The sequence below is a fragment of the Dichomitus squalens genome (genome assembly GCF_000275845.1).
Source record: "Dichomitus squalens LYAD-421 SS1 unplaced genomic scaffold DICSQscaffold_44, whole genome shotgun sequence".
In the NCBI taxonomy this organism is placed as follows: domain Eukaryota; kingdom Fungi; phylum Basidiomycota; class Agaricomycetes; order Polyporales; family Polyporaceae; genus Dichomitus; species Dichomitus squalens.
Window position 1 is genome coordinate 112,172 of NW_006766926.1, and position 20,796 is coordinate 132,967.

The 20,796-nt window shown below is 54.4% G+C and overlaps 7 protein-coding genes and 1 non-coding gene across 8 annotated transcripts; 4 read left to right on the forward strand and 4 right to left on the reverse strand.

Moving 5' to 3' along the window:
• Nucleotides 1-1,675: 1,675 nt before the first annotated feature.
• DICSQDRAFT_t152 lies at nucleotides 1,676-1,779 on the reverse strand. The gene has a single exon. It is a non-coding gene; the product is annotated as a tRNA-Ile (tRNA).
• A 170-nt stretch (nucleotides 1,780-1,949) lies between these two features.
• Nucleotides 1,950-2,716, forward strand: DICSQDRAFT_67867 (uncharacterized protein; the record flags this gene model as incomplete). The annotated part of the gene is made up of 4 exons (XM_007369113.1): nucleotides 1,950-2,322; nucleotides 2,375-2,426; nucleotides 2,488-2,575; nucleotides 2,639-2,716. The coding sequence occupies 4 exons, from the start codon at nucleotides 1,950-1,952 to the stop codon at nucleotides 2,714-2,716; spliced, it is 591 nt and encodes a 196-aa protein (XP_007369175.1).
• A 210-nt stretch (nucleotides 2,717-2,926) lies between these two features.
• Nucleotides 2,927-8,701, reverse strand: DICSQDRAFT_182787 (uncharacterized protein; the record flags this gene model as incomplete). The annotated part of the gene is made up of 17 exons (XM_007369114.1): nucleotides 2,927-3,227; nucleotides 3,289-3,376; nucleotides 3,436-3,482; nucleotides 3,545-3,686; nucleotides 3,739-3,753; nucleotides 3,808-6,520; nucleotides 6,576-6,723; nucleotides 6,784-6,953; nucleotides 7,017-7,373; nucleotides 7,442-7,615; nucleotides 7,665-7,832; nucleotides 7,887-7,963; nucleotides 8,012-8,144; nucleotides 8,206-8,321; nucleotides 8,372-8,425; nucleotides 8,477-8,527; nucleotides 8,578-8,701. 17 exons carry the CDS (start codon nucleotides 8,699-8,701, stop codon nucleotides 3,026-3,028), a joined length of 4,779 nt encoding a protein of 1,592 aa, XP_007369176.1. The 3' UTR covers nucleotides 2,927-3,025.
• A 240-nt stretch (nucleotides 8,702-8,941) lies between these two features.
• DICSQDRAFT_91294 (Actin/actin-like protein) lies at nucleotides 8,942-10,838 on the forward strand. Its single transcript, XM_007369115.1, has 6 exons — nucleotides 8,942-9,020; nucleotides 9,097-9,139; nucleotides 9,220-9,576; nucleotides 9,657-9,943; nucleotides 10,035-10,313; nucleotides 10,374-10,838. The coding sequence occupies exons 1-6, from the start codon at nucleotides 8,979-8,981 to the stop codon at nucleotides 10,542-10,544; spliced, it is 1,179 nt and encodes a 392-aa protein (XP_007369177.1). The 5' UTR covers nucleotides 8,942-8,978; the 3' UTR covers nucleotides 10,545-10,838.
• Nucleotides 10,805-12,294, reverse strand: DICSQDRAFT_182789 (mitochondrial carrier). Its single transcript, XM_007369116.1, has 4 exons — nucleotides 12,135-12,294; nucleotides 11,891-12,070; nucleotides 11,306-11,834; nucleotides 10,805-11,251 (listed from the first exon to the last, which is right to left on the reverse strand). The coding sequence occupies exons 1-4, from the start codon at nucleotides 12,221-12,223 to the stop codon at nucleotides 11,054-11,056; spliced, it is 996 nt and encodes a 331-aa protein (XP_007369178.1). The 5' UTR covers nucleotides 12,224-12,294; the 3' UTR covers nucleotides 10,805-11,053.
• A 273-nt stretch (nucleotides 12,295-12,567) lies between these two features.
• On the forward strand, nucleotides 12,568-14,274 carry DICSQDRAFT_149364 (polymerase III polypeptide H; the record flags this gene model as incomplete). The annotated part of the gene is made up of 6 exons (XM_007369117.1): nucleotides 12,568-12,591; nucleotides 12,656-12,839; nucleotides 13,622-13,708; nucleotides 13,770-13,833; nucleotides 13,902-14,127; nucleotides 14,197-14,274. 6 exons carry the CDS (start codon nucleotides 12,568-12,570, stop codon nucleotides 14,272-14,274), a joined length of 663 nt encoding a protein of 220 aa, XP_007369179.1.
• Nucleotides 14,275-15,564: 1,290 nt separating this feature from the next.
• Dslcc10 (laccase) lies at nucleotides 15,565-17,685 on the forward strand (the record flags this gene model as incomplete). Its single annotated transcript, XM_007369118.1, has 12 exons — nucleotides 15,565-15,747; nucleotides 15,813-15,881; nucleotides 15,947-16,067; nucleotides 16,127-16,240; nucleotides 16,303-16,369; nucleotides 16,420-16,512; nucleotides 16,563-16,730; nucleotides 16,786-16,900; nucleotides 16,949-17,011; nucleotides 17,070-17,270; nucleotides 17,331-17,447; nucleotides 17,512-17,685. The coding sequence occupies 12 exons, from the start codon at nucleotides 15,565-15,567 to the stop codon at nucleotides 17,683-17,685; spliced, it is 1,485 nt and encodes a 494-aa protein (XP_007369180.1).
• Nucleotides 17,686-17,700: 15 nt separating this feature from the next.
• Nucleotides 17,701-20,773, reverse strand: DICSQDRAFT_163098 (kinase-like protein; the record flags this gene model as incomplete). The annotated part of the gene is made up of 10 exons (XM_007369119.1): nucleotides 17,701-19,033; nucleotides 19,093-19,208; nucleotides 19,281-19,384; nucleotides 19,442-19,576; nucleotides 19,632-19,681; nucleotides 19,738-19,812; nucleotides 19,873-20,175; nucleotides 20,228-20,348; nucleotides 20,402-20,493; nucleotides 20,551-20,773. 10 exons carry the CDS (start codon nucleotides 20,771-20,773, stop codon nucleotides 18,060-18,062), a joined length of 2,193 nt encoding a protein of 730 aa, XP_007369181.1. The 3' UTR covers nucleotides 17,701-18,059.
• Between the last annotated feature and the right edge of the window lie 23 nt (nucleotides 20,774-20,796).

Consider the following 20,796-nt stretch of genomic DNA (forward strand, 5'->3'; position numbering starts at 1 on the left):
AATAGGGTGCTACACATACTAGATACTAGACTACAAGCGCTCACGGGCACAACTGTGCAAAGTCACCGTGGCAGCAGTGTCGGCGGGCACAGTCAAGAGTTTAGGAAAGTGGAGGGGATGCATGGGCAGAACCGAGTGTCTACAGAGAGGGATGATGGGTGCGCGCAGGGATAAACGTCAACACGAAACTTTAGTCAGAGCGCAGGGCTCATAGCCTGATAAACTCGAGGCTATGAAGACAAAGATTAGATCCGACTAGAGCCGAAGCAAGATCTTCAGTCAGTAAGGAAAGACTATATTGCAGTAACGAACTGTACCTAGAGTCGAAGCAAGACTACAAAGGTCAAGTAAGTAACTACAAGTTAGAGATAGATGTAACAAAGTACTCACTCTTCAGTCAGTAAGGAAAGACTGAAGAGGGAGGACGCAATCTGAAGTCCTTATATACTTGTCACAGTTTTCTCGTGCTACGTGACCTGGGGGTCATGTGAACCAGGAGAGACGCTCACCTTGACCATGGACAACTCGTATTGGAAAGTGGAGGAGCCAGGATCGAACCCAGGACCTTGTGGGGTCCGGGAGCACCCAGCCTCACTCACTGGCAGGTGACTCACGTGTTAGCAGGGGGGCTTACTCATCGGAGGAAGCCCGGACTTAGCATGACTCAGGTGTTAGTCATGAGGACGCCATGTGACAGGTCAGGAGGCAAGGCACGAGTCAGCGGACTCTGACCAAGCAAGGGACAATAGGTACCTGGTCTGTGCACCACTGTATTTGTATAAATAGTAGGGGGTCTGAGGCAGAGAACCTCAGACTTGATCTTCTCGTCGATTCCCCATCTCCCCTGTAGGTAGCTAGCAGCCCTACCTTCTACTGCCCCTTCTAGTCTAGGGAATACACTTGCTTACATTATTCCTTGCTGTGTCACTTGTGGTTGCTTCGCTCTCAGCACCAACCCCTTCACCGGTAAGCTTTGTCTTTGTTTATCTGGTGGCCCAGCTTGTTGGCTGTGACAGCTGCCCAAACAAGCCGCCAAAGCATTGCTGCAGTACAACTCCTATGCAACCCACAAAGTGCTCAAGGACATACTCTGCGAAAGGATGGGAGGGAAGCCACACAGGTGGCAAATGGACGTTGCGGAAGCTCGTGGGGTTAGGCGCTTGCGCATGGCTTAGGTGTTGCGGGGTAAATGGACGGGCAGGATCCTCGAGCGCAGCTTTGATTAGGCCCCATTCAGAGATGTCCAAGAGGCGGTCGCTGTTGCACTCGAATGGTGCATGGCCATCATTGTCATCGTTGTTGTCATCATCGAAGAGGGCTCCCCAACCACTGGGATGCTCCTCAAGGCGTGCAAAGGGAAGCTGAGTGATGAGCGGGAATGTCACATCGGTCACCGATGGGGGAGTCACGGGGGTAAAGCCACCAGACATTAAGGAGCTCAGGAACCTCCGATTTTTCGTTCCCGCTTGGAGCTCTGAACGTCTGGTCACGAGACTACAAGAGGACATGCTGTAGAGTTGGAGAAGCAAAGGTTCAGCATGTCCACATGCTTGTACCTACCATGAGGTGATCTACGTCAATCAAAGAACCCGTCATAGGGTTTCGCTCGTCACTATCGAACTTGTGATGGTCCGAATGCTACATTGCTTTCCCTGAAAGGGAATAAAAGTTAAATTGGCCAGCGCCGGGATCGAACCGACGGCCTTGGCGTCACACAGGTCACATCCCATGTTCAAACCCGTATTAGCACCACGCTCTAACCAACTGAGCTAGCCGGCCGTATGCATTTTAGTCCACGTTGAAACATTCCCTCTTCTGGTGCCGTCCCGGGAACGGCTCATGCTCGGAGTGGCTGGTACATACTACCGTATCTCACTTGTCCTTAACGCTTACTCTGCAACCCTCTCGCTGTCATGCCTCCTCCGAAAAGCACCAAGACATCTGAGCCCATGAAGCAGGCCAAGCTATCATTTGTCTCCAAGCGGACAACTTCTACGAACGCTGCTGCCGGAAAGAACACCAAGTCCACCCGCAAGCAGCCCGCACGAGCCTCCTCCAGCCCCACATCTAGCGAGCCTATCATCATCTCGGATAGTGACAGCGACGAGTCTTCCGATGACATCCACGTTGTGCCTGCTCCGAAGAAGCGGCGCCTCGACTCATCTGGACTAGGAAGCGGGAAGAAGCAGCCTGAGCTGAAGGGTGTTGGAGATCCCGCTGTGACCGAGCCGGAGAATGAGAGAGAGCCTTTGAACTTGTCTGACCCGAGATGGCGCAAGCTGTATGGCTCATCACGAGAGAAGATGGGTAACTTGGAACCGGGTAAGCCCTAGCAGCTCTGAATGGCGGCGACAAGCTGACCACAAGGACGTAGTTCATGCGAACGGTCAGTCCATGGTCCACCATATCCTGCGGGTGTTCGACCTGTGAGTCGTGATGCGTATATATGCATCTTGGTATGCTCTGAATCGCTTTCAATGTTCGTAGTTCGTACGAATATGGTCCCTGTGTTGGAGTATCCCGCCTGGATCGCTGGGAACGAGCCCACGCGCTTGGTTTGAATCCGCCTCCGGAGGTCAGCTGTTTACCTCCTTCAGCTACTCTCGTGCACATGCTCACTCCCCAATCATTCTTACAGGTGAAAGAGATCTTGTTGACCAAGGAAGGTGGCACGGATGAGCAGTTCTCGCAATCCGTCTTCCACGGTGAGGTTTAGCACCGCGAGGTGATCTCCGACTTGCCCTTATCTTGTGCTATCTTATGCTGTCGTCTATGCTGTGAGTAGTTTGATGGACTGTTGTAGTGCGTATATCATGTATTCTTAGACTCCGGAACCCCCACCCGAATGACCTGTGCTCCGTCGAGAACCTGAGAAATCATCGACCTCCTTGCAAGCCTTCGGACGACGTCTCCAAAATGGTCATATGAAGATGTTCACGATTAGGTCTGACTGGAGACTTGGGAGCATACAACATGAAAATAAACATAACAACATACAACCTATTAGACTAACCGTCTCCAGGGTCTACTCCACTTCGGTCATAGGGCTGTCGGCGCCCATTGCAGCTTCAATGGTGGCATTCGGCTCTTCGGTGAGGGGTGGCATTCTTCCACTCGTGTTTGATATAGGAGGCTGAGGCTGACCGGTAGAAGATACAGCAGCTCCGGCACCGATGAGAATGTTGGCCTGCGTTTCGTCCTCTCCTTCCATCTCCGCGAGAGCGTCCCTTAGTGTACAAACGATCATCAGTCTCGTCGTTCAGACGATGAAGCGAGTACGGCGCCTACTGAAACGCGTCCCTGCATTCCGCACGCTTGGCGGCGCTTCGCCACTTCTGATAGCGACTGGTAGGTGCGAGCATTGCCGCATCAAGGCCTAGGGAGGTAACTGGTGAGCCGGCGGGACTCATCAGTCAGGAGCTGACTGCGATTTACCATCATCTTCTCCGAGGTACCGCATGTTCTTGACTTTCACCCAAGACCTATAGCCGGAGACGGCATGAGTACTGTCGAGGATAGGACTAGAGTAGACAAATCCGCGTACCAATTGCTCTTCGATTTTTTCTCATAGAACCGCACGAGCGCAATACCGTTGTCGCGAATATCCGGAGCGATGGCGAGGACGTTTGGGGGCACCTCGGGGTCGTCCTCCTCGAAGACGACCGCAGGCCAGTAGGGGAACGAGCCTACGACATGAGTTAACACCATGAATTGTGCACCCGTTGAGATGGAACCGACCAGTCTTCGCCCATACTGTGTGGGATGGTCAGCCAAGGACCGTTGTGCGCCACTGAACTGGATGCGCACCTAATGTTCCACCTTCAACCTTTTCGTCCTCTCCCAATACAATCATACCGGGCTCCCGAGGTTCGTCCTTTTGAGCCGGCGCAGCAGGTTTCGGACGGGCAGAAGATGCAGGTCTAGGCACAGATTCATCGTCCTCTGTCGCGTCCGAATCAAGATCTGTCAGGTCTGTTAAATCCGAATCCACGTCCATCGCGTCTGCATCGAAGGCTTTCGCCAAACGCGAAGGTCCCGCGATAGGCTGCGCGGGAACGAACGCCTCTACTCCTCTGCGCTTGCGAGCTTCCTTTTCCAGCTTCTTCTGCTTGGCCTTCTCGCGACGAATGGCCGGGGTGTCAAGAACGTCAATCCAGATGATCTTACGTGGACGACGGTCCTCTTCCTCCTCCTGTCGTGTCGGCTGTGACTCCTCAGCGGGAACGGTCGTAGTCTCCTCGTGGGCTTGTGCCTTTTCTTGTGGTACGTCGACGTCAGGACGAGTCTCGGACTCAGACTGATCAGCTGTTTGAAGCTGATGCTCGATCACCGCCGTAGGTCGAGCTGGATGTGTCGGGGATGAGGGTGCCAGAGACGTAGGTTCTGCAAGATCAATTTCCGGGGACACAGGTTCTAGGGGAACCTGTTGCTCGACATCCGAACCCTTCGGTCCTTCTACCTCGATGTGCTGCGGTTCGTCGACATCCATACGATCGGGCTGGTCCGCTTTCAGTTCTTGGCGCATACGCAGTTCAGGCGGTGGGGACATGTCGAGGGGTTGAGGCGGCTTGGGCGGTTCTGAACCATCAATAAACTCATCCTCCGTTTCGTCCGGATCTGGCTCTGGCGCAAAAGGCTTCGCAGGAGGCTCTAGAGCTTCCTGTAGTGACTGGCGACTGTCATGAAGCTGAGCTCCTGCCGTCTCCGGTACGTTGCGACCAGGCGACTCGATGATGCTTGGCTCTGGCACTGACTTTGGCTCTTGTGTGGCCTCAGCGGCTGGCGCAGTCTCAGGTTTCGGTTCCAGTGTCGCCTCGGGCACAGACGGAGACTGCGGACCAGTATCTGAGGCACTGCGAAGGGTAGACGCTTCCGTAGATAGCGGTAGGCTTGCCTCTGGTTGCGCTAGGACCGGTGCTGGGCTGCTCACCGTGACCACGTCAATTTCGATATCCTCGTCAATCGCCTCGGGAGGCGCTCCGAGCGCTTCGACTGTTGAAGGTTCCGGGACACCTTGATCGTGCGAGGCGGCACTGGTTTCCGGCTCAGGCTGTTCGTGTGGTGGTAACGGCGATGGTGACGGTGATGATGGCGGCGGAGATGATGGAGGGTCGCGAACTGTTTCAGGCAGCTGCAGAGGTGCAGAAGCTGGGGACTTGCTACGGGCTCGTGAAGGAGGTTTGGGTGACGGTTGTCGGATGGCCTCGGCCGCGGTTGGAGATGCAGACAGTTCGGGCAGGGCAGGTATCGGGATTTCAGATAACTTTGTAGGAGCTTCGGACGAAGGAGCCCTTAGCGCTTCTGCAGACGTGGTATCCTGTGAATCGGACGGTGCAGGTCCGTTAACTCGAGAACTTCCGGGATCAGCATTATTCGGAGCAACATCGCCCGCGGTAGCATCCTCCGCAGAGGGATGAGTTACTTCTCCGTCTGTCGATTCCATGCTGACATTGGCATTATGAGTCTTTTTGTGACCTGCATGGTCGTCGAAACTGATGAGTAGACCATTGATAGTGATGTCAACCGACGTCGGTGACTTACTCGTCTTCGTTCTCTTCCTGGATGGAGGCTGAGGCGGACGTTCAACAGTAGCCCTGCCACGCCGTTTATGATCTGCAGGCAAGATCCATCCCTGCTCAAACAGTTTGAACGACTGCCAGCTGTCCACATCCTGCACAGTGATAGGCATATCCTGCCCAGGCGGTGCCATCGATTTCCTCTGCCTCTTCGGCTTATCCGGAGGAGCGGTACTTGAGGAAGCCTCCACAGATAACTGATCTTCAGCGGCCGAGCCACCGTCCGGAGTCTCTGACGTCCCACCGGCCTCTCCTTCGAACGCCGCTACCGCCACAGCCCCGGCACGAGTGCGAGTCAAGCGGAATCCTGGAGAGGCATCGAGCGCCGCTTGCCGTTCCTCGCGAGCGCGCTTGAGCGCTGCGCTTCTGTCATACTTGCCCTTCTTGCCCTTCTCCTTCTCTCTTTCCTTTTCTTCCTCTCTCTCTCTCTCTTTCTCCTTCTCAGTTTCCTTCTCCTTCTCAATCTCCTTCTCCTTCTCCTTCTCCTCTTTCTCCTTCGCGATCCGCCTGCGTTTTCGTTCCTGCTCCAGCGGAGACTCGGACGAGGGTCTCTTGACTGGTGGTGGAGGCGGGGCAGGAGGTCGGATGAGGGGCAGTTCAAAGTTGAGCAAGGACTCGATGGGTGTCGTGGTTAGGATAAGGTTTGTATCCTGACGAATCGACTCTTCCGACATGAGAAGGTCGAGGATGTCCAAAGGGGGCTCGAGGTCGCCGATCTGAGGCATGGGAACATCAAGCTGGGTGGACTGAGCTTCGGTCTCCTCGATCTTCCCATTGACGACAGGCTCGGCGTCGGGCGCAGTCCCAGCAGGGTGATGGACGAGCTTGTCCAGCTCCGCCAGCGGCGCCTGCGCGGCGTTCCGTATTCGAATGGCTGTCTTGTAGTAGGCAGAGGCCGGTTGATTGTACGTTATCGCGTTGTCTAGCACCAGGTTGATGTCGCGCTACGCTAGGGAGTCAATCTCACGTAAATGGGCTATCCCTGGGTTGTAAAGTCACCTTAAACTCTGCCAGGTCCAGATACTCATGCCTGTCCAGCTTCTGATCTATCTTGTCCCACCACATCGGACTTTTGATGACGTCGTAGTAATCAGGAACCTCCGTCTTGTTGACTGGCGTCTTGAAGTAAGAGTGTTGGCGATCATGTCTGCAGCCGCGCAGTGTCAGGAAGACTAATAAGTACCGTGGCACACGCATCGAGACGTACGCAGTAATTTTCTGAAACGCCAGCCTGAGCGGACCCTCATGAGGGAAAAGGAAATGCAGGAGGACGTCCTGTATGGCCTCAGCTTGAGCCTGCTTGACGCGCTCGCGCCTACGGACGAGGTCGGCGATAGTATGCAGTTTCTCGAGGTCGTTCCTGAGCACCTTCATCAACTGCAGCAACTATAGTCAGTGAGCCAGCTCCATGTCACGCCACAGGGCCGCCAATATACTCACATCAAGCTTCACAGCCTTTTCTTGATCTGTCTGCTGCTTGCTGCCCGACAAAGCGGTCCAAGGCTCGAGGTGCAATCGTTTCAGCAGAGGGGCACCACGTCTCGCCTCCCGTTTCAAGCTCCAGTACCGGCAGACTAGATGCACGAACTCCTGCTTGTGCCGCACATGTATCCTAGAGATGTATTGCATTATTCGGTTCACGATTATCTTCGGCACGAGCGGAGGACCCGGTTTGTAAGTCTTGTTGTATGCGCGTGCGCTCTTGCTAGACTTCGGTGCCTGGGTGTGGCCATCGACCTCGTCGCCGTCATCGGGTTCATTTTGGAGTGCCGCCGCGCGAACCTTCTGCTGCTCGGGCTGTGATCGTCAGTACGAATTAGCTGCTATCCACAGGAACGACCGGCACCGAAACACCGAGCGCTCACCGGCAGGTGCTTCTCGCAGTAGCAAGCAAGAACGGGCGCCTCCGACCCCTGAGATGCCTTCATGGGCATGAGGAGCTTCTCCTTCCTAGCGCATGTGGCATGGAATGCGGTGAAGCACGACGGCTTGGTGCACTGTATGCAGGCGCCGTGCTTCTCGTCGCATATCGAACACCTCTAGAACATCTCAGCATCAGGCAATGAGAAACATAAGAGTCCAAGTTACCAGTCTCCAGCGCTGTTTCGAGATCTTCTCTACTCCCGTGATCGGCTCCATGAAGACTTCGTTGGCCACTGCTGTTTCGGGTACCCAGATAGCGCAGAGAAGGTGGACCCAATCGCCGGAAACGGTTTGCTTGAACGCCCCGCCTTCGTTAGGACAGAGGATGCAAGACTGCGGCACGATTGTTAAGCCCCATGGTGCGCACCAGAGTGCATTGCCACTTACGACCGGGTTCTCCGGGGAGACAGTGCATTTCCTGCAAAGCCATTGTCCCTCGGGGATATAGGGGACACCATAGCAATCTCAAGTGATGTCAGTGCGGTAGAAACGAAAACAGTCGAATAACGTACCTTGGTGCACGGCGAGGTTGCACCCGTCACAAAACACGATAGCATTCGCGTTCTCCCCCTCAGAGTCGTCGCAGATGGCACATGTAGAATCTTCGGATGGCAGAGCGATGTCGGTCTTGGGAATGTTCTTCGTCTATGCGTGGGGAACGGGGTTCGCGAATAGGAGACGCGACAACTGTGGCTGCAAGGCTTACCAGGTCAAACCATTCCTTCTCCAGCCTATCCATGACAATCTCAAAAGTCTCGTAGGTGATTTTGTCCAGATGCTGTGCCTTCCGTTCTGCGTTGAGCGCATCAACCCATTCTTGGTCTGTAGGAGAATGAGGAATAATACGCACGGAGACTGACCGCAGGGCGCACCTTGCTCGTCCATGTCATACTCAACCTGGACTGCCAAATCGCTCTCCAGTGGTTCTTTGTATACATCAGCTACATGCTTGCTGTATAACTCGCAGAAGTACACACCAATGTACCGGATGTAGTGCTTCTCCTGCTGAAACATGGACGGGCCATTGTCTGCGAAGCTTTCAATAAGGCTATCAGACCACACGAGGAGCAGCTCTTACATCCATAGGACCGCGCAATTTGATCAGCGACTCCGGTTGTTTGACGGCTGATCTCGTCGTTCACCCTCACGAAAGAGACTTTTGGCAGCGGGTTTGGCGCGGGCGAGGCCACTCCGCGCGCCATCGTAGTAAGACACAGTCAGTCCTCAGTATTCAGACTCAAGATGTTAGCCGCCGTTCAGCGGACACGCATCACGTAGATAGGGGAGCCAACAGCACGCGCGGCGCAACGACAGGCAGCAGCAGGTAGTGGTAGCCGAGAGAAGGACGATGGCCACTGCAGCTGCGACGCGCGGGGCTGCGTCCGACGGCGTGCCCGAGCCTGGCAAGCGCGCGGCGCCTGCTGCATCTTGCACATCGACTACAACGACCGCCCCTCTCTCCTTCGATCTGCTTCCACTATGGACCCCTCAGTGCCCTTGGTCGTTGACAACGGTACCGGTGTGCGTATATCTCTAATCGGCCGCCGTGTGTCCACCCGATTGCTCATGCGCCCCGCCCGTCTACGCCTGCATCCAGTTTGTGAAAGTGGGCTACGCCGGGTCCAACTTCCCTGAACATGGTGTGCACCGCGGCCTCACAAGCCCATTCACCACCTTAAGTCAGCCTTGCTCCGCTCACATCTGCTGCGTCTACGTACAGTGTTTCCCTCCATCGTCGGCCGACCAATCTTGCGCGCAGAGGAGCGCGTCGCAGGCTCGGCAGTAATTAAGGATGTCATGATCGGCGATGAGGCAGCGGAGAACCGCAACTACCTACAAGTAACGCAGCCGATGGAGCACGGTATAATTCGCAACTGGGAGGACATGAAGCTCCTATGGGACTATACCTTCGACGAGAAGCTCCGCGTCGATACCCGTGGCCGTAAGGTGCTCCTGACGGAGCCGCCCATGAACCCGAAGGCGAACCGGCAGCGAATGGCGCAGGTCATGTTTGAAGAGTACGGCTTCCAAGGCGTGTATGTTGCCATCCAGGCCGTGCTGACGCTTTACGCGCAAGGTGCGTTGCATTTCTCGTGTCTCATGTAAGATGTGCACAGGACCAGACGAGAGTGTACTGACCGCACGCGCCTTATGTAGGTCTGACAACCGGGGTTGTCGTCGATTCCGGAGACGGCGTGACGCACATTGTACCTGTGTATGACGGCTTCGCGCTTCCTCACCTCACGAGACGACTCGACATCGCCGGACGCGACGTGACACGCTACCTGATCAAGCTACTCCTCATGCGCGGGTATGCCTTCAACCGGACTGCAGACTTTGAGACCGTACGAGAAATCAAGGAGAAATTGTGCTACGTTAGCTATGACCTCGACCTCGACACGCGGCTATCAGAAGAGACGACGGTCCTTGTTGAGACATACACTGTGAGTTCCTACCCTGTCCCCCTAGCCGAATACAGCTGCTACAGAGCATGTTCTTACTGGGCGTTGGCGTTGTCTATGACATTTCCCATAGCTCCCTGATGGCCGTGTAATCAAAATCGGGTCCGAGCGGTTCGAGGCGCCAGAATGCATGTTCCAGCCACACCTGGTGGATGTCGAGCAGCCCGGTGTCGCAGAGATGCTCTTCCAGACGATCCAGTCCGCCGCAGTCGATATCCGCACGGAGCTCTACAAGCACATCGTCCTTTCTGGCGGCTCGAGTATGTATCCCGGCCTGCCAAGCCGGCTGGAGAAGGAGATGAAACAGCTATACCTCACCCGTGTGCTCAACGGCGACCCATCGCGACTCAACGTGCGTCGTTTCGACTAACTTTCGCTGTGCTCTTCGTGCGATTAACCATCGTGTCTACAGAAATTCAAGATCCGCATCGAGGATCCCCCACGCCGGAAGCACATGGTCTTCCTCGGCGGCGCGGTGCTTGCGGACATCATGAAGCAACGGGAGGAGTTCTGGGTCACCCGGGAGGAGTGGTTCGAGCAGGGCGTGCGCGCTCTCGATAAGCTCGGGCGCGGCGAGAACTAGACAACGACATGCGGGGCATGTGTTGCCGTCGGTGCGAGTGGACGATTTGGGTAGTATTGTAATCATGCTGTGACAAGTTTCCCGAATGACGGATTGAACATATCTCCCCTAGACTGGACATACACATTCCTCACGTATACTGGCCACACGGACCGCTCACTGATACTTTCAGGGACGTCTGTCGAATACATTACGTGATACGGATATCAGTCTTCAATGGTTCTGGTATATGCACGTTGTACCTTTGGCACCGCTGTCCGGGAAAATATAATTCTCATATACTACCTATGGATGCCAATCGAGTACCAGTGATGAAGATTATCCAGTGTAAGTGTGATGGTGTAACGTATAATACATGTGTCGATCTAAGATACGTTCTAAGTGAGCGGTGCGGTGATGGGCCATTATACCTGGGATACAGTGTAGTCGATAGCACGTGCGGAGAGAGCATAAAGTTCCAAGGGCAATGTGCCAGTGGAATGCAGAACCGAAGAGGACCGAGCAGAAACTCATGTCATACGCAATGCAGCCTCATAGATGCAGAACATGACCGCGGCATTGGGGATGACACGCATAAGGTGTGCACTGAGACCACCATATAATGACCCAACGCCCTCTTCTGCGATGACGAGGCGTAATGTCTGCCAAAGGCCAGTATACTTGACCTTGCCATCCACAAGAGGCTGTCTGAGTCGCGTTCGCAAAACCTAATCCAATGTCAACAAGTCCCCACGTCACAGCGAGACTCAAGGACGACGCACCTCGTGAGGATATGTTACCAACGACGCAACGCACTTCGCCGTCCCCGCGCTGCCAATCATGCCAAACCATTCCAGCGCCCCACCCTTCCCCTGCGTCCCTGCCGTGAGCTTCTTCAGCCGCTCATACAGAACCCACTGGATCGTCCCCTCCGTCACGCCCAGATAGCTCGCGCTCAAGCCCTTATAGAACCCGCGCACGCCTTCCTCTCTCATTATCTTCTTCACCATAGCCACCGAGCCCCCAAAAAACGAATTCCCCCCAGCAATGTCGGGCTTGTGCGCGTCGAGCTGTAGACGCGTCTTGACGACCCATATGGGGTTGGTCGCGGTGCCAGTCGCGACCCCAGCGATGGCGGCGGCGGCAAGGTGTACCCATGAGTTTTCTTGGCCATGGTTGAAGTTGTTGGCAATGATCTGCTTGCCGTTCCCGTAGGTGAAGAAGTTGATAGAGCGCGCGGGGACGACACCGACGAGGGTGGGGCCGAGACCTTTGAAGAGAGCTCGCGGCGACTCTTCTCGGTATATATCCCTATGTAGCCACATAAGTTCAAGAATATGGTCTTGTAAATGAGTACGCGCACGTACCGGATGATGTGCGCAGTCTCTACGAAATGCCATAAGAGATTTCGTCTGACCGCGACGGTGGCGGCACCGTTCCCCTCTATGCTCAATCCCACATGCTTCGCGCGGAACAGGTCGGACTGCAATCGCGTCTTGACCACGTCAAATGGGCTCGTGACAATCGCACCGCACATGCCACCGAGCCTATATGCACGCGCGCAGATTAGACACGTTTCGCCGATCGCACTACATTTCGGTTGCTACTTACCCGCCAGCAACGAAATGGTGCCATGACTTTGCGGGCAGCAAGCTAGATTTCGAGGGGCCCTCAACCGGGCGTGGCGGAGTGTCGGCCATTTCGGAGATGGGGAGAGAGGAGGGAAAGAGGGCGGGCGGAGGAAAAGAGGAAACGGATGAGGTGGAGGTGGAGATGGACGAGCACTCCCAGTCGGAAGTGCCGCGTAATTTTTGGGTCAAGCGGGGGGGATTAGATTGGATAGACGCCTTGGACTTCATTGATCTTCAACCTCCTCTCGAACCGCCGTCTGTTCCATAGCTCTCCCTCAGCTCTCTCTCTCATTGTTATCGCTACTACCTTCGGCTGACTCCAAGTACAAGTTCCTCAGCTTACTCTTCTCCCCTTTGTAGTTTTTTTGGCCTTCTTTCGTTGGGCTTCTCTCCGTGCATATAGTGGTCCCGGAATGTTCCAGCTCTCAATCATCAAGGTCCTGCGCCTCCGAGGAAGTAAATAGCTGTCCGCATGCTGACACGCTCTTTATACTTATACAGGACACAGTAGCTGTTCACCCGTCCCAATTTGGTCTATCTCCGGAACAGGCTATCACAAACGAACTCAACAAGAAGTACGCTAACCGCGTCCTCCATGACGTCGGACTATGCATATGCGTCTTCGACCTTGCGGAGGTAGGAGAAGGGAAGGTACGATACGGGGATGGTTGTCTGTGGTACAAGGGTAGGTGAGTTGTCTATCCATGAACTAGGTGTCTCCGCCTCTTTCCCCTTGCCCAGGGTCCGATGCAATGGCATCCGGAGCATTCCGCGCAGCCCTCGCACTACGTGATCCAGTGTCCTATGCCATACGATGGTTCCCCTGCAATTGACATCGCATGGTATTTGTTATGAGCTGCAGGCGTCCAGGTTGACACACGTGATATCTGAGAGGTCTAGAAGACCTCTTGTGTATACTTAGAGTCGGAGACAGATTTGCACAGGCTCTCAGGTTGGACTAGTAAATAGGACAGTCTAGCTGCGCAGGGGGACTTGCAGAAATGGCTCTCCGGTACTCAATTGCTGCGGCGCCGTTTCGCCTCTCCGGCGACACCTAGTACACCACCATTCTGTCAGTCCCTCGGTCGGGTCCACCACGGCATCGAGAGCCCATTGTGGCTTAGTGCACAAAGGCGCTGGGCTCTGTCGCCGACGTCTCGGACTACCTGCCGATCTATCTGTTCCACAGTCGACTGAGCGTTCCGATTCCTCCAATTTTGTTTTCGCCTCCATAGTCAAGTCGCCCCATGGCATCAGATCAGATGAAGAGACCGGCGCCTGGTGGACTTTAACTGTATCGCATCGACTGCACTGAACATGAAGGGGGCTGCTCCAGTTGTGTTAGAATCGCAGCCGATGTTCTTGTCATCATCGTTCAAGTTGCACGCCCAGTGGAGTCGATTCTTGTTCATGCTGAACCCCTCTCATTTCGGCACGGTGCAAGGCAGCGTCACTCACACAAAGCAGTTGTCTTTCGATTAACAGTGTTCAGGCCATTTGCATCTGAAGTCATCATTGCGAAAGTGAAGTCATCAGACGAGGATGGTGTACGCCGTACGTTCCGTTCACGTTCACGTAATCTCGTAGCCTCAGCTTATGGCCGTGCATTTGTCAGTGACTGTTGGCTTCTTTGATGACATCTACGTCCCTCTGGTGTATCTGCCAGAACCAACTGCGTTGTGCGTGCCCATCTCACCGACCAGCACCAGGCACAGGCTAATCTCAGCTCTCGTAACGCGCATATTAGCGATCCGAAAGAACGTGCCCACTTCTGGTTGCCGGGCTCGGAGGCCACGTCTACCCATGAGCTTCTAGACTCGCCACTGACAGACCGGATGTACATCGACGCGGGAGACGTCGTTCGGGTCCGTGTGGAATCCGACCAGTTTCACGACGATGAGCCCGGTCCGCCCAAGGCGCACGAAGGTGTACAGCAAATAATCGAGAATCGCCGGCCACCCTACACTATCACGGTATGTAGAGTCCCCCGTAGCTTCGGAGCGCACTGTGCGCGGGCGGCACTCATGCATTGCGTTCGCCAGTGCTCGATGTCGGAACAAGGGCTCGGACCTATCTCTTGGTGGAAGAATGCTGGCGTGGAAACGATGGAGGAGGGCTGAATAACCCATATGTGGCTAGTGTGACATGTGGGTAAAGTGTGAGGAAGTATGTAGTATGATCGCTACGGCAGCTCGTTTTCGCTATGAGTCTAACGCGCCCGCATCAGGAACGGCTTAAGAGGTGTAGATTGCAAGTGTAACAACTGCTTTTAGAGTTCATTTTAGAGTTTACCCTGTGCATCTGGGAACGTTGATGCGTCTGTCCGGACTGCGTCGTCACCGCTGTCCCGATTGTTGGTGGCGGTCGCTGTCAACTCGTCATGACTTGCGTCTCCGTGCTAATATACCACATTGGCACGTATTACCGCTCTGTGTGAGGTGAGTAATCTCCATTAACAGTGCCTTTGTGGCGGGTCGGTTACCACTGACCGCCACACGCCGCGTCTAGGAACTGAATGAGGCGCGCGCAGCTCGCAAAGGGCGGCGGCACGCTGCGCCTGGCACACGCAGCTCGGTGAGACTCGTACGGAGATGCCGCTAGCGATGTTCTGGACTGGGTCCCGACCGCACAACGGCGTCGAGTTTGTGCTCGACAGACGTTTGTACCTATCCCCCGCAGTTCCATGTGTACTGACTCACAGACTCATCAGGCTGTATTGCGGTGTCCGATGTTGTCGGGAGGGCATTGTAGAAGCCTCATACTGAACTCGGCACTATTCATTGCGCACTACGCTTACACGATATTTTTCGCACATCGAAGGTGCGCGAAAGTGAGCATGGTGTACTTATGGTGCTCACTTGGCAGATCATCAGATTCGTGGGTCGATTCAGGGTGTCTCGATGTGCAACAAACGACCATACGCCGATGGGTGGCGGAATACGCATAATTACGAAGTCACGACGGTTACGTGGGGAATATAGCCATCGTTCAACCGCAGCTTGGAGGGCTCACCCCTCCGAAGTGACGCGCGCCAATGAAATTGGAGCACAATCTGTGCATGACGGGACAAAGCTTGCTGTGTCTGTCCGTGCTGTCCTCGGCGAGCAGCCCCGTTCATACTCGAACTTACCTCTTCGGACCCGAGAATATCCCCGGACCAAATCGGAATCCGAAACTATGCAGATTATCGGCGGACACTGTGATGCACAAGCGGCACACTTCCGAGAGCGTGTCGACTGCCGTGACACCGCCCTATCTCACTGCAGACCCTGGCGTATTGCGCTCGCATCTACTGAAACAAACATCGGGTGCTTGATTCCCAGTATAAAAGTGGGAAGGTGAGCAGCTTCCTCCCCATCCAACAATCTTCCCTTTCACTTTCCTTCACCTTCCATTCTTCTCCTGTAGTCATGTCTCGTATACTCTTTCGTAATATTGCATTTCTATTCGCACTCGGCAGTGGCGCTTTGGCCTCAATTGGGCCCGTCACTGACCTAGTCATCGCAAACAAGGACATTTCGCCCGATGGCTCGATTCGCCCCGCTGTCCTGGCCGGTGGCACCTTCCCTGGCCCTCTCATCAAGGGAAACAAGGTACGTCTTCGACGCGCATGTGATCGCCAGCCAAGGTGCACTCACTTCAATGCCTTCATCTCCAGGGAGATAACTTCCGTATTAACGTCATCGACAAGCTTGAGAACGAGACCATGCTGACTGCGACCAGTATCGTGAGTAGAATTATAACTTGAACCTTAGGGATTTGTCGGGTAGAGCACGCTCTGACACTGCTTAGCATTGGCACGGTCTATTCCAGCACACGACTAATTGGGCGGACGGAAGCGCGTCCGTGACGCAGTGTCCCATCACGAAGGACCATTCGTTCCTGTACAACTTCCACGTTCCGGACCAAGCAGGTGAGTAAACAAGCGCATACGGCGTCACTGTTTGAATGACGAGACTAACTCGAATCCAGGGACGTTCTGGTATCACAGCCACCTCATGACACAGTACTGCGATGGCCTTCGCGGGCCATTGGTGGTGTACGATCCTCATGATCCCCACAAGCACCTGTACGACGTCGACAATGGTCAGTCGCTGTCGGGTGATCATTTTGAGAGCATGACGCTAATTCGGAACGGTATCTCATAGAGGACACCGTCATCACTCTGGCTGATTGGTACCATCAAGCTGCTGTTACCGTACAGACGACGAAACCGTATGTCATACTATATCCTGAGTCATTCATGAGCCTAATCGCTTCTACAGGACCCCGGATTCCACCCTCATCAATGGGTTGGGTCGCTACATCGGGAGCCCGACCTCTGAGCTTGCTGTCATAACCGTGGAGCACGGAAAGCGGTTAGTACATGCTTTGCCTTGTACATGACTGGTACTGAATGTCATCTTAGGTACCGTTTCCGGCTGGTGAACATCGCATGCGACCCCTACTACAACTTTACCATCGATAACCACTCCTTTTCGGTCATCGAAGCAGATGGGGAGAACACGCAGCCCCTTAGTGTTGATTCCTTGGTCATCTACGCCGGCCAGCGTTATTCCATTGTCGTATGTCTCTCGTCTGTGACACACTATCATATTTGCTCAGTCGCTCTCTAGCTCAATGCGAACCAGACCGTCGGGAACTATTGGGTTCGCGCCGTGCCAGACGGAGCCCAACACCACCCAAACGCCCAGCCAGCATCCTCTCGCGGAGACGGACCTTCATCCTCTGACCGACCCCGCTGCTGTCAGTATCGCTCCTTTCTATGCATGTAACCTGCTGACATAAGCATAGCCTGGGAAACCTTACCCGGGTGGTGTCGACTATGCACGCAACTTGCACCTGAACTTCGAAGCTGTACGTCTACTCTTTTGGGTCTATATATTGCCGGCTCTGAGTCTTCCCGTAATATCAGCCCAGCTTCACGATCAACAATGTCCCATTCATCCCTCCTCAACTCCCAGTCCTCCTCCAGATCTTGAGTGGCAATAAGTCGGCCCAATCCCTGCTACCCAATGGGAGCGTGTACTCTCTGCCACCACACTCCTCTATCGAGCTTTCCTTCACCAACGGTCCACTGCTCGTCGGTGACCCGCATCCTTTCCACCTACACGGCGTAAGTAGCAATAGATCCCTCTCGCTGTCTCTCTTGCTCACTGGATCTTCGACACCGCAGCATTCCTTCTCCGTCATTCGCAGTGCTGGCAGTGACTCCTACAACTACGCGAACCCCGTCCGCCGCGACGTCGTGAGCACTGGGGGGCCCGGCGACAACGTCACCATCCGCTTCGAGGTACGCTCTGACCCCCTATCAGTCTACGACAAGCAAATATCACTGATTCGTGACGCCGATGTAGACCGATAACCCAGGTCCTTGGTTCCTGCACTGCCATATCGACTGGCATCTGCAGGCCGGCTTCGCCATCGTCTTCGCCGAGGATACCGATGATGTTCCTGCAGTCAATCCGGTCCCCGAGGCCTGGCGGGAGCTCTGCCCGATTTTCTACGCTGGGAATGAAACCCACTACTAAGCCGACCTTTTTTTTGCTAAGTTATCGTACTCTATCGCTTACTATCATCGCAGTTCCGTCGCTTGATGTGCCGTGTGTCGACGTATCTGAACTGCTTGGAATAATCTTGTTTGTAACCTGTAGTGAGCTTGTGAGGTCTGTAGTTTCTATGTATTTATCCATAATGCACATCAATAGTTCGCAATGTTTCGGCGAGAAGAACGCTTTGAGAGGCTGTTCGAAGGCATTGGTGACCGTCCTCCGAGTCTCCATCAAGAGCGAGATAACAGATAGTAGGGAGAACTATATAGCGCATTGGACGAAACAACGGCAAAGCAAGGTATACAGGACGCCATCGTTCAGATGTCCTGTATGCGCGCAAGAAGACGCATGCGCTAAGTCTTGTGCGCAGACTTAAGCTTCGTCGGAGAAGCTAAACGACTCGACCGCCTCCGGCCTATAGTTGGTTCCGACACCTCTTGATCGTCTGAGGGTGTTGGTGATGAGCGACCGGTGCGAGCCTTTTTCGTGGAGGGTGATCGCTTTGCAGCTCTTGTTCCTCTTCTTGTCTTTTTCGCTCCACTTCCCGTTCCGGAAGTGCTCCTCCCAAGCGCCCCTTCTCCTTCGTCGTCTCCTCCATTGCTATCTCCGAGCGGTGCTGATGCTGGGTCGGAATCGAGCTCGACGGCTTTCCTCTTGCTAGGGCGCGCAACCACCGCAGCCGACGCTGGCACGAGCATCCTAGATGACCCAACGTTCTCCACTCCCTCAGGCTCAGCAGCGTCGTGCGCAGGGTCTCCTGCAACAGTGTCGAGCTCAGCAGCGGCGCGCGCCTGCATGTCCTGCGACGGGGCTGGCAGCCTGATGCCCCTGTGATGCGCCCGCCGTATGATGTCCGCTCGGCGCTGCACAGGATGAGGCCTGCTGCCAAAGTCCTCTCCTGCGGCGCCAGCGCCAGCGTCTTCAAGCTGGCTGGAAGGGAGCGCTCGGAGATCGTATGCGTCCTCTGCTAGGACATGCGCAAGGGTCGCAGCGCGACTACTGGCTTCCGATGCTGCGCGGGCTTCCTCTATTGATTCGGTCTGGGACTCGGCATTCATGACTATGCTGGTGCCGTCCGGCACGACGCGACCGGGGGTAAGCGAGCGCATAGACACATCGAATGATGTGGATAGTGCTTGTGAGTCTTCTTGAGTTTCCGGAGGGAACTCTACTGACGTATCCTGCGATGGCTGGGAAACTACAGGCTGATCTTGAGTCGCTTCATATGCAGCTTTTTGATCTGCAAGCCAAGCATGATTGCGCGCATCCGTGAGGGTCATGCGCTCCTCCGGATTGTACTTCAGTAGCTCTCTTATAAATTCTTGACCTGCATGTGAGTTCGTCGTGAGTTCAGCGGTGACCAAACAGGCTCCCCATTGTACCGACCATGCTCAGTAACCTTGCGCGTCTGTAGCAACGACCATTCGATCTGGCGGTTTGTCACTTGTGTTACAACATCAGTTGCTCCCTCAACTTCTATGAAGGGTGTGCGCATGGTGAGCCTGAAACATGTTAGACGTTGGAGATCATCCGACTGAACTCGAACGAAGGGTTGCACTGAACGGAACACGTACAACGAGAACACAATCACCCCGACACTCCAGCTATCGACGACCTTGTCGTATGCACTATTGGTGACAACTTCTGGAGCGAGGTACTCCGGCGTTCCGCACATTGTCTGGTATCATACATCATTTCAACGTAGCACTCAGCGAGACAAGGTGAAGAAACGCACGTGGAGGAATGTTACACTATCGATCATCTTTGCCAGGCCAAAGTCAGCGATCTTGATGACCGGCGGATCATCTTTCGTCAGTAAAATGTTCTCGAGCTTGAGATCACGATGCGCGATATCCAGTTCATGCACGTACTGCAATTCCATACCATCAGCGCAAAACATACGAGTAGACCACATATGAGCTTACGTGAAGTGCTTCGCAGATCTGGTACGTGAAGTATTGCACTTCCTTCTCCGCTACGACGCAATGAGTACGCGTGTTACTGGAGGAGTTTTGGTAGTAAATGACTTACATGGAGGACGATCCGGGTCGTGATCTTGTAGCCAACCTAAGAGATCGCCGCCTTCAACATATTCCATCACCAGAGCTGTGCCATTCCACAGGTCAACATCCGGCGAGTGTACTCTGCGCAGATCATGATACCCACACATGCTGTTCTCCTCGATGAAGACGTCCTTGTACCTGCAAATATACTCATGGTGGAGGCGTTTCATGATGTCGATCTCGCGCAGTACAGCTCTCTGCTCCCGAGTTTCCTGTCCATCGTCAATGATGCCTTTTCGAAGCCTGCTTTTCTGCACGATCTTCACGGCATACCACTGACCCTCCGTTCTGTGGAGGGCTTTGACGACGGTCGCGAACGATCCTCTTCCAAGAACATGCTGGATGTCGTAAGACTCGTCCAACGTATCGGCAGGTGCGCCGGGACGCGTCTTCCGAAAGATGAACCCTGACCGCTGTGGGTTCAGATTCAAGGCAAGAAGCTGTACGATCTAACTTACGATAGTCTACGTGTGCCTTCTCAGGATCCTGTGGGACGTAAGCTCCAAAAGCGATCTCACTGCCGTCGTGGAGGATCGCTTTCCGCGGTGTACCTGGCTCCGAGATCCTCGCACAATTGATCTGTAACAGGGTCAGCGGGTCGCCGATATCACAGCTGACTCATGTAGTCTCACGAAGGTGCCATTACTGGAGTAGTCTGTTACAGTAACAGCAGAAGTCGACGGGTCATCGACACCGTCCCACTGTATGACACAGTGCTTGTTGCCTGGCAAGGTGCACAGTTGCTTAGCGGTTCAATGCGATACAGTTTGCGAGTACTCACTGACGATCGGGCATTTCGGAAAATGGATATCGTTGTGAGGCCCTCGTCCGACTGCGTATGTCAACTTCGTTTTGTGGAAGTTGATGCGGGAGATGTATGGATTACTAGCATTGCAAGGTATGAGGAAGCCCCACAAGTCACTGGTGTCTTCCACATATTGGTGTTGAGACAAAAGTTGGGTTTGGGTGGCTGTCTGAGTGGGTTGAGTAACGCCGTCTGACATTACTTAGAGCGGTAGCAATTGGA